Consider the following 12,238-nt stretch of genomic DNA (forward strand, 5'->3'; position numbering starts at 1 on the left):
TCACCCAAAACATGTAGTAATAGAGTCAAACCTCGATATAACAAACATGAATTTACAAATTGTGGGTGATATCGAAATGTCCCCAAAAAATTTTTAACAAATACATGCAATTCTTACTTTATACAGCGAACGCGGTTTTCCATAAAATAGATATGTCAAACTGCAAAGCGCCAAGTTGACCCCACTCGGATGACAGGCAGCGTCTGCTGCAAAGCGCCAAGTTGACCCCTTTCAGATGGCGGACAGAGACTCATTATATGAGTGACTGGTGGCGGTGTGGCAAGCATTCGTGCCATGTTTCACTATCTCGCGCTTACAAGATCAAGCGGCGTGACCGCAAGCATGAGCCACTTGATTGGTGCCCGTTTGCACCTCTTGCACCCATCAATAATGCCCCAAAGTAGGCGGTATGGTTGGTTGTATAACCTTCTAGTAGCCATCACGTGCTCACACCAACTGTCATGAAGGCGGTGAAAATGGCAATAACTTCTGTTCTGTGGTCCCATTTTTCACACAACACCACTTTAATGATTTTGCGTAGAAACCAACGTAGCGGGAAGTTTCCCAGGCTGTTTTGCAGCCTCCGCAGTCACTGTAAGCAGCTTTGAAATTGGCTAAAACTCTGGAAAATTTTCACTGACTGTATTGCACTTCTCCTGCACAAGTTTTCAAAGAAATTTTATATTACGAATTTCACATATATTGAACAATTTTACAATTTTTTACCAGCCTGCAATAACAACGTTTGACTGCAGTAACAGTTTCACTGAACATAAATACCGAAATAAAAAGTGAGGAGAGGGATGGGTGCCAGCTTCAAAACCTGCCACATGTTCACTAGATAGCTGATCTGCAGCTGGCAGAAACAAAAGTGATAGGGTAGGTGAAGAAAAGCCTGGAGAGGGGAAAAAACAAGGAAATTATCCTTTTCTTCTCGAGGAGTTTCGTACAAGCTCATCTTAGAAAAATGCAGTTTTTTAAAGTGCTATACTCTGAATTCAGTTGCCTTTGAGGAACAGGTTGCTATTCTCCACATTCAGAACACTGCAGTGTGCAATAAGTTGGAGCAGACAGAAAATAACAGTTTTACAGCATCCCAACTTTTCAGTTTTCTTGTCGGGCTCCTTTTTTCTTTGTTAACAGAGGTTTTTAACATGTGTGTGGCCTGCAATCTTGATACGGTACTGTCAGTAGCAGACAGAAGTACAGTATGGTCCACTGTTGAAGAGAACATGCGATTGCGTGTCGTTGGCTTTCCGCAAGGCGCTGCTGTGGAAAGCCAGAAAGAATGCTGCGCTGATTATGGACCGGAGTTCTTTTTGGCATTCTGTCCCGTTGCATGGATCTCATTTTCCACACCCACCTCGCATCAATTGCCTCTTCTTGCTGCTGAATTAATTTTTCCATTCTGTGGTCGCGTTTCGTGCAATATAAGCAACATTTTTTCCGGACTAGATTATTCACGTGTGAGTACCTTGGTTCATATGCCTCTCATAGTGTACAGTACATGTTGAGTGCCATATGAACCAAGGCACTCACGCGTGGATAATCTAGCCCAGAGAAAATGTTGCTTATTTCGCATGAAACACCACAGAATGGAAAAAGCCCATTCAGCAGCGAGAAGAGGTAATTGATGCATTGTGGGTGTGAAAAAATGAGATAAATGCAAGGGGACAGAATTCCGAAAAAAACTCCGGTCCATAATCAGCGCGACATTCTTTCTGGCTTTCCGCAGGAATGCCTTGCGGAAAGCTAACGACACGCGATCCCATGTTCCCTTTAACAGTAGACCATACTGTGCATCCCCTAGCAGCACCACTGAAATGGTCTACATGCCGTGCTACTAAAACATCAAGACAATTCTGGCACTGCCACATGTGAGGGACAGCAGAGCTTGTCAGTATGGCACGATATTGTTTCTCTGCCATGATGGCTAATCCAAGAAAAAAATGTTGAAAAATGCGCAAAGAAGCGTTCATACCAGTGAGGAAGCGCCCCACAGTAGTTCTCAAAGGGCAAGTGAAGATGTGGTGCATCAGGTCGCTGGCATGTACTACATGCTCCGCAGAAAATGGGCAGTGTTTCATGTCCATCTCAGGATGTGCCTACAGAAAGAAATAAGGACCAGAGTGTCAATGGCCGAAAAACGTTTACTGGTTTAAGGGGTGTAAGTGGACAGCTCTGGATAATTTCTACCACCTCAAGTCCTTTAGCATGCGCAGACATCGCACAGTACACAGGCCTCTAGCATTCCGCCTGCATCGAAATGAGACCGCTGTGGCAAGGATCGAACTTGCGTCTTTAGGGTCAGCAGCCGAGCACCATAACAATTGAGCCACCACAGCTCGAAAGCTGAAGACCCCATCACCAGAGACCCTCTAAGGTGCGCTGGTTTAAAAAAATGACAGAATTTTTGCCTAAACTCTATAAACATGCGAAAGCAGAATTGCATGAACAATAATGACAACGATGAAGACAGAATTCTATGCGTCTTCGTGCCGCACATGGAAGCTGATAAAGACGACGATGCGCAATGCATAATGCGAGTGTGCTGCACTTTAACATAAGGAGTGTTTGGCTGCAGCGATAGGCTAGTTCTCTCATGCAGTGGCCAGCGAAGCTTATCTGTTTGCGCCGCCGTGGGTTTGAGCCCCAGTCGGGGATATTTCATTTATTTTTATTTATTTCCCTAGGCATAAACCCACAAACACTGCAAGATCTTTGCAAACCCATAAACATTGCAAGATCTTGCTCTGGGTTTACCCACTGGAATAGTGCTTTCACAATAAAAGTACCAAAGTTCAGAACGCAGTCGCCGACACATTTTTCGGATTTGGAGGGGCCCGGAAAATAGTCTGAATAATGAAACAGCCCGAAAAATCCATTAACTTAAAAAAATATATAACGTCAGCAAGAAAGCGGCTTTCAAAATCGCAATATTCGCAACTTCCCATGTTCCGTTTGCAAGAGACATTAGACTGTATATGAACCATAGACATGCTTTCGTCATGTCCACAGCACCTTACATCACGATACCAGACTGCAATGCGAGGCACCAAGTCATGCTGTGAGCGAATGCACATGCCGCGCGAAGCAAGAACAGTTAGTTTGTATGGGCAGTAATGCTCACGAAGACCGACAGGTAACCAACGGGCAAACGCGATCAGAAACACGCGCCTCCAAATGCACCTCCGCCCCTCTCGCATCTGCTGCCCCACACCAAGGGTGGCATCACCCAAGTTGCAGTGGACGCTGCAGTTGCCCCGCTCTCCCATTTTAAATGCTGTCGTGCACTCTTTACAGGCCATCTCCATGCCAACACAGAGTGTGCCATTATCTGGAATGGCAACGATTACAAGAGAATAGCCAAGCCTACAGAAGTCAGCCTGTCGAATTTGCTCCATCAGTACCCGCTGACTCCGTTCAAGAGGGCGCCTTTCAAGGCAGCGGAGAACAAGTTTGTTGTGACAGTGATGCCTGCTTGCTTCTATATATGGCCGAAATAACAAACTTTTGGTTGAGAAACGATCTTCATAGTATTGTTGGCACCTATTTTAGCCTGAAAAATCCAACTTCTGGACTCCACAAGGTCTGAAATACTGGTAGTGAAAATTTAGATGCTCCTATGAGGTGCACGACGGTTCCTCAGCAAAGTCTGAAATACCACTAAGTCAGAATTATTGAAGTCTGAAAAAATTGGTCGGCTAATGTACATCCTTTTTCTTTCAAGAGATAAAAAGCACTACAGGGAGACAGTTTTCACTAGCGCAATGCATAGCAAAGTGAGGTCAGACTGAGCACTAAAGAATTTCAACCCAGGTGCTCCAGGACCGTGCTGCTCACTGTTGCTAAATAACAGCATGAAAAATGACTATGCATAGCACTGTATGCCCTCAGAGGCAAAAGCCCTGTGAGCTACTCCAGGTCCATACACAACAGCAGCGACATTTCTTACAACGTTCAATGCGACGTTTCGACAATACTCAAGAAATTCTGAGCTGAAAAGCAGGGATTTCAGGTTCAGGCAAAACATTTCACCACGTCTTCAGGCATTTCCATTATTGCGGTGCATAACAACAATGAACCTGAATCTGTGCCACCAGCTATGAAAGTGACATTAAAAAAATGTTGGTCAATGAGCCTATGCAGACTGGGGATATGAGCGCCACATGCACATGACACACGAGTGTGCGACACATGAAGAACACCATTCGCGGTAGAGGCAAGAGGGGGTTGGAACCTTGCTGCTGTTGTGTGGGAGATCGAGGCTGCTCTAGCGCCGCGGCATGGTCATGTTCATGTCACAGAGAAAGCAAAACTTATTTTAATGCATGAACTCTGGATCCCACTCATCGACTTGATATAATCTTCCAACATCTTTGCACATGGATCAATTTTTGTTATCAGACCAAGACCTACTGAACTACAGACCTGCACATTTGGCACTGCTCCAGCGCGCACCTTCTAGTTCATGAATTTTGCCACTAGGGAACGGCAGCTACGGGCGGCTTGGCTATACAATTAACCTGTTGAGCAAGATGAGTCAGTTATTTTACTTCAAGGATGTAATAGTCTTGTCATTTGTCTATGTTGTGAGTATTCATCTTCATCGTTCATCCATTGCCTAGCAAAGATGGCAGAAAGTCTTACGCCTGGCATGCGCACAAACAAAATATTCACCTCTAGGATTTGAAGAAATGTCATATTTCCATTGTTCATTACTAGGTTTCAAAATAATAAGACGGCACAAATGCGCAGGGAGGCAGTGAGAGAAGAAAAATCCTTTGTCGAAAGCAGACGATGATGATGATGACAGACAAACAGGTCAACCTCAAATAAGAAACGCATATAACTAATATTACAACAACTGCACTGCGAAAGCTACTTTATCTAAAAAGACGCCTAAAGCTCGCTCCAATGAATATTAAGCTTCTGGCGTACAAAACATTTGTGAGACCTATTTTAGAAACTCTAACACAGTTTGGTTTCCTTACACAGCAACTAACATAGCTAAACTTGAAGGCGTAAAAAGAAAAGCCACAAGGTTCATTCACAGCAAATACTGTCCTACTGACTCACTTTCACGTCTCTTAGCCTGTTCAGGCCTGCACACACTATCGACGAGAGCAAAACAAGCTCGACTTAAGTTCATTTCTTAACTTCTGCATCGTCAGTATAAAATGGATACCACGCAGTACATTTCATATTCGCAAGCTAGAAAAACATAGCATCAACACGAGCATATGCTAACTGAGTATTCATTCTCTAACGACACATTCAGGCACTCATTTTTTCCTCGCGTAATCAGGGAATGAAATGGACTTAGCTCATCATTAAAAATGAGAAATTTATTATCCAGGTTCATTTCACAGTTAGAGCTTATCACAAAAGATTATTAAGATCTTCTAATGTTTGTTCCCAATTCTGTTTTAAGTAGCACGCTCAATAAGTAGAGTTGAAACGCGGCTGCTTCTTTAAATTTCCCGTTATTGCTTATGTCTATGGCGTGCACCGCTGTTGTTCATTATATTCTACGTTGCTTTCTATTGTATTTTTGTATTACCTTATCGCTTTAATTTTGATAAATTGTATTGTTTCTCCGTTATTTGTGTCACTCAAACGTATACTTGTAAGCGAACAAGAAATCATTGTTCATGCCCTTCTGCTAGGCTCTTGGGTGAGAGTGGCAGTATTGTAAAATAAAAAATAATAAAAAAACGACATAAGGCAAGCAGCACAGGCAGGTCGATGAACACTGAAAAGTACTTTGATAACACAGTAGTCTAATCTGGACTCGATTTTTTCCAGGCTAAACTCGTTAACGCAACACAGCGAAGCCACAATAAATGTGCCCGTCGCGTTTGTATGGAACTTTTCACAGTGAGTTTTTTTCCGCAAGTATTCAATCCTAAGATCGCGGTATTGCTTAACGGCCGATAGAGCAACGAAATGGGCGTGTGAACAGTGTCGCCAGCAATGGATCGGCGTGATCGATCCAGCCACATTTATGAATGGTGTGAAACAAAAAAGCAAATTGTGAAGAGTAAGTATAAATAGCAGGACGTATGCAGTGAGGGTGGGAGTACGAAGAGTCAGCGCAAGCTTCCGCTCGCACACATTCAATCAGAAACAGAAGATCCAGTGCAGAGCGAATAAAGGCACTGCACTCCTGTCACGCTTTTTCTTCGCGCTGCGTAAAATCGGAATATAATGATCTAGAAAGCCATTCAAGACAAACGCCTTTATAATGAGTCGTCCCTAACCTCCAATACTTATCATAGGCGCAGCCAGCACACTGTTACGATTCGACGAGCTTTCGCAGCTTCGTTGCTACCCAAAGCTCCGCACATGTCGTCTCAGCGAGCTTGAGTCAACCTCAAGCAATAATTCTTCGCATCATGTGCATTGCAGCACCGAAATTAAAGTACTACAGAAAGAAAACAGCAGCCATTGACCCACAGGCCAATCGACAACTGCGCAATCGCACAATCCAACATGGCGATGATATTGCATAGATCATAGACTGCACTGAGTACGCAAGATGGCAGCGCCCTGGTAAAATGATGTATAGGAGCTCAGCGTTACCTGTACATGACATGGCAGCGTAAAAATTTCGGTCGGCGATATCGTGGCCGGTTTCCACCCGCTGTACATTTGGGTGCAACAAAACACGATGGTATAAAAGGCAGAAGGCATGCCGGTAGGATTTATAACAAATATCCAGCTGCATAATTTTCCGGGCCCTAGAACACTCGATGGAGAATTTTGTAGCCCAACATTATTGAGGTCAACAAGTTGCTTTACCACACTAACTGCAATTATTTTAAAATGACATCCGCCAATTGCAGTTTGGAGTCTCATAAGTATTTTACCTCTGCGTGTACAGGCTAGTTTTTCCTTGAGGGCGACAACAGCTCATCATCCACAGTGTTGGCGTAAAAAATAAGCTTGGCAAAAGCAATGCCAGGGGAATTTCAATTAACCATTTTTGTGTCCCATAGCTGGAAGTCCACTGCACTAGCCATTAAAAAGTCACAAATGCACACTTGGTTTTCTTCCGGCCCCTGTGCTCGTTGGTACAGCGCTGCGGGTGTTCTGCGACGCAGCACAAAAGCGCAGGTTCTATTCTTGACTACAGAGGCAATATTTCTGATGCAGGCGAAATGCGGTACCGCCGTTCAGGTTTCACTGCACATTAAAAAACTTCAGTTGGCCGAAGTTGACCATGTTTTCTGCACGGCGGGCATCATCTCACACCATTGGTGCATTACACTGCTCAAGCAATGTCTCAACGTACGCATAGGCACTTTGGCTCAAATCTTGGAGCATGCGTGCTGCGGCCAACCTTTTATATTTAAGAGTTGGTAGAGTTAACTATGCTCTCAGCATTATTTGTGCGGATGAACGAAAAAACTTTGCAGTGAACGCATTTCGATAACGAGCTCTGAAGGATCGCAGGGCAGCGTCGTTGCTGCTGTTCCACCCATTCATGTAGTTCAGCAAGTAAAGCACGCAGTCGCCAAAATTATTTGGTGTCAACTGCAGATTTAAATCTTCTATGACTTGCCGTGCTTAACAAGCGCACGTACACGCCGTGGCACCGAACGATTGTGCAACACCTGCATTATGACCACCACAGCTCAGCGACCAGAGAGGCCCCCATAGTGTGGCACCATCTGTTTATGTTCGAGAGAAGCATGAGGAGCAGCGAACAAAATCTGGTCGTGCTGCCGGGCGCAGTGTCATCGCCTGAATACATTCTTACACCGAGGACCCAACACATAGGCTCACTTTACGGGTACGCGTATAGGTAGACTCGGATTAGAAGTCAACCCCCCCCCCCCCCCCCCTTGGAAGGTTAATTTTCAAGAAAAACGTTAACTTATAATTGGCAATATACAGTATATCTCTTCTTATTGGCTCTCACTGTAGACATGACCGAAGTTGTGCGGTGCCACGGTTTTTGCCTCAGCAGCAAGTGACTGCTCTGGCTGCCAGTGAAAGCTGCAACGACCTTGAAAAGCAGTATACAACGGTGCTATCACAGTGAATTCGGAAGTGCACGCCCGACACCAAATGTTAATGGGCTGTAAAGTGTAATTTTTTACTGCTGCAATTGTAACTTTGTCAACTGATGATTAAACATGGCACATTACGTGCTTGTTTGTTAAAGCATTTTTAAATCTATGTGCAGAGAATAAAGTTCAAGTTCTCGGGAGGTACGGAAACTAGCGCCAGGACTGAAAGAGTACCCTTCTGTAATGACTAGCTGCCCGTCTTCACAGCAAATAACTCTTGTAAGGTAAGAAAAGAGTGAAAATTTAAATACAGCCATATCCACGCTCTGGTGCTATAATTTGGACAAGTATTGAGGTAAATTTCTTAATAGCGACACTACAGCACCTCTACCACTCAAGACAGTTGAAAATTAAGATATGTGTGGAGAATTCGATGAAACTGCCTTGCAACACTTGGTAGCATTAAAACTCAAAGCCTAGGGGGATCCAAACAGCCTTCAAAAGGTGGTGAGGAACCATGTGTGCATTGGCATCCACCCCTTCCTGCCTCAGGTGCATGTACCATACAGACTGAACAGTCCACAATACGTGCCGAAATTCAATTAATACTGGCAGGCTGTATAGTGAAACAGCCTGCAATAAGTGCGATTAGTCCCAAGATGAAGTGGTCAAACGAGAGGTAAGCATTTAGGTACACGTGGATTTATGTACTCGGGTAACCGAACAGTAACCCCAAGAAACTTGAGGGCTCTACAGAACCTTGTTCGAGAACTGTTTTGAACATATGTTCTCCACAAAAGCTGAACAATCCTGCATGAACAACAAGACCATCAGAACTGAGACTTGATAGCCACACTTTGGAATGTAGACACGACTGCAATGTCCCTCCTATTTCAGGGCGAATGTTCAGTGCGAGATAATTTTTTTCTGGCATCTTATTCCATGAACTTTCGATGCCGGGTGTATATAATGCAGCTAATTAAAGTCAGCACTCACCTTTTCGCACTTCATGATGTGTATCTGGAATCTTCCGTTTTTAACTTGGTGTGCTGGATTGAATGGGCAGGTAACTAGAAACTCACGCCGACGCCGCTCCCTGTATAATGCCATGGTTTCGCGTAGCACACTGCAAACAGATATAGCGCACTCTACTTCAGACTCCAGTGGAAGCACATGATGGCTAGTAAAGCAGCCACAAAGCATGGTGCAATTCAAACTGACTGGTGTAGTTTGGTTTATAGGGCTTAATGTCCCAAAGCAACTCTGCCTATGAGGGAAGCCATAGTGAAGGGCTCAAGATAATTTCAACCACCTGGGGTTCTTTAGCAAGCACTGACATCGCACAGTACATGGGCCTCTAGCATTTTGCCTCCATCGAAATGCGACCACCGCAGCTGGGATCGAATCCACGTCTTTCGGGCCAGCTGCAGAGTGCCACAACCACTGAGCCACCGTGGAGGCTTAATTCAAACTAACTGTAGCTTCAGAATGCTTTGACAAAAAAGACATTTGTGCACCTTTTTTCATGATCGACACACACATCAGTTCCAATACTCGATCACTTCAACAAGCTTGCTCGAAAAAAAGAAATTGTAGTTCATCTCGTCATCAAGAGCAGGTGCAAATGTGAAACGCTTACGCCTACTTACGCTTACACTGCTCATGAAAAGAGCTTAAAACATGACAATGTATACACAACAAACCCTAAGGAATGTAGTCGCTCTGGCCAGTGACTTCATGCAGTTGTAAATTTAGTTTAAGTCTGACATTTTTGTAGGAAGCTGAAAGCACTACTATGCTAACGACAGCATTATCACGCACTTGCTAAATGTGATGAGGAATGATAGCTAGAATTTATAGCTGCCTGAATAATGGGAAGAAGAAATAATCTTTAACACATAGTCATCTAACTCATTACATATTTTACAAATGAAAGAATGGTCGGAGGTAGCCTGTATGTCAGAGGAAAGTTAAATATTGATTCACACTGCAGCAAGACCAAAAATAAGAGGGATACACGAGATGCTGAGGCAGTGGAAGCAATTTGCTCAAATAAACCACAAGTTCAATGAAACAACCTCAAGTCAGCTAGATTCCAGAAAACAAACTAACCTCATCAGCAGCACAAGGCAGTGCACCATGCAGATAAACAGGAGTGAAAAAGCTGAATCATGTGCACCAGATAAAATAATTTGTTACCGCAGCATCAGCGGCAGAGACATGAATTGGGCAACAAAAACATTAGAAAGCGTGAACAGTAATGCCAATCATTACACAACCACTTATTCTTCTGCACGCAAAGTGCTTATAATAATTTTGTAGCACCAAACAAGCCGCATAATTATACCGCATACAGGCGTGCTAAACACATTCTAAATTGCAAATTGTTCTGGTGTTTACCAGCAACGAGAACAAGCGTGGCAAGCTTAGCACAAGAACACTGAATCATAAGACATTTGCTATGGCTCATTTGGAGTCAAAGATGGACAACGACTAGTGTTGGCATGGTTCACCATTTCTGTAACCCAATGTGGTGCACCTACGATACAACAATGAACGCCCGCTCCTGCTGAGTCTGAAGTCACACTTTAGTGTGGAATCGGTTTTTGAAACAAATCATGACACACCCAAGTGACATCACCAGGTGAAAATTCTGCACAATGTGCGACACATGATAGGCGGGCACTTTTTAGGAACGAGTAAATAATAGTATACCCTATAAATGTAAGAACTGCCACAAGTAGTCCAGTAGAAATAAATGCCTACTAGCCCGAAACTAGTGAACCACACAGAGATGCCATCGACGTTTGCCCGCTGAGGGCGCTATGCTGGCCTGTCACGACTCTAGAATCGGACACGCCGCGCAGCGCGAACCTGACGAGTCATTCCGCGATGGTCGTGCATGCTTCGGGTCTAGAGCGAGCTAAACAGACGCGTTCAATGCGCGTCGTGGTTGCGAGAGACCATGCACGCGAGAACAGACATACCGCGCAACGGAAAGCAAGTTCTGTCAGCCCTGCCACCTCTCACGGTTCAATGCAAGCTATAAAAGGGTCATCGGAGCTCTCAATAAGGCTTTTCGCTAACGAATAACAGCGCACTAGAACAAACGCAGGAGTACCTGCCAGACAAGCAGAGGAAGACGTGTTTTCATCTTCCGCTATTCTTCATTACCCAAGTAGCCAACCAACAAGCCTAAAACGCGGCAGTACAGAATCCTAAAAAGGGTCATTCAATCCTTAGTGACGTAGAATTACTTCACTGGCAGAGCGGCAAAAAGCGTTCCATCACCAGCACCAATTCCGACCGCTGAAATGGGGCACTGCCAACGTGACAAGCGACAAGAAGCGGAAAAAATAAAAACGGGAGCTACCACTTACGGTGACAGCGACTTTCCACTGCAAGACGCCACCAGCTTGCACAGACCACTCACACCTACCAAATTTCCACCTCGCGCCCTGGCTAGAGTACACTTTACCCTGGCTGCTAGTGCTGCTAGGCTTGTGCTGGCTCGTGTGAAGTGCTGACTTTCGGCACGAGCAGCGTCGGACTAGAAAATACGGCCGGCGTTAGTTCGACGTGAAAATAACGGAAAGCCAAGCCAAATCGTTATTCCGACCTGGTCGTAATAACGAAAGCGTTATTTTCACCCGTGGCTTGGCGTTATTTGTGATTTGTGGATCGCGGTCGTGCGGGCGCGGGTGTTTTGCATCACTTGCTTGTTTGGTCGGCCTCTGGATGCTCTGGACGTGTGGTGTGGTACATTCGTTGTGAAAGGACGCTTGTGTGGTTTGTGTGCTCGCACTTGTGTGATTTGTGTGCTCGCACTTGTGTAGTGCCTGTGCCTTCGAAGGCGCTCCAGAAAAATGAAAGTCTTTTCGAAGCTTTCTCAGGAAAATCTTGTCGTAATTGACCGTATGAAAATACGCCTTCATTTCGCGTAATTTATGGGCTGTTCGAGTGGCCATATGTGCGCTCCTCCGTTCCGAGCTTTCGTCCTGAAGTTAGTAATGTGAATTCTTTACAACCTGTGGCAATGGTCAGAAATACGACCAGGCACGGTGGTAGTGCAGTCCCCGAGGCATCCGTCGGTCGAAGCGAGCAGCGGTCCCATACGTCCACCCTGAACACGCGAGTGCGTGGCTGCACTCTCTGGAGGGCCACTGCGTCCGACACGGCCACTCATCGCAGTCGAGTGGCGCAGAAGTCGGACCTGGGCG

General features: G+C 44.9%; 1 protein-coding gene across 2 annotated transcripts in view; it reads right to left on the reverse strand.

Annotated features, from left to right (window-relative positions):
- LOC144128018 (uncharacterized) overlaps positions 1 to 11,563 on the reverse strand; it is a 72,906-nt gene extending 61,343 nt beyond the window's left edge. The window contains exons 1-3 of one of the 2 annotated variants that reach the window (XM_077661070.1): positions 11,399 to 11,563; positions 9,015 to 9,144; positions 1,982 to 2,105 (exon numbers count right to left, since the gene is read on the reverse strand). In XM_077661070.1, the coding sequence (XP_077517196.1) occupies positions 1,982 to 2,105; positions 9,015 to 9,128 (238 nt within the window). In that variant the 5' untranslated portion in view covers positions 9,129 to 9,144; positions 11,399 to 11,563. Of the gene's footprint in view, positions 1 to 1,981; positions 2,106 to 9,014; positions 9,145 to 11,139; positions 11,248 to 11,398 lie in introns of those variants that run through there. The other variant, XM_077661069.1, reaches the window with a different exon arrangement.
- Between the last annotated feature and the right edge of the window lie 675 nt (positions 11,564 to 12,238).

The sequence above is a fragment of the Amblyomma americanum genome, chromosome 4, assembly GCF_052857255.1.
Source record: "Amblyomma americanum isolate KBUSLIRL-KWMA chromosome 4, ASM5285725v1, whole genome shotgun sequence".
NCBI lineage: Eukaryota > Metazoa > Arthropoda > Arachnida > Ixodida > Ixodidae > Amblyomma > Amblyomma americanum.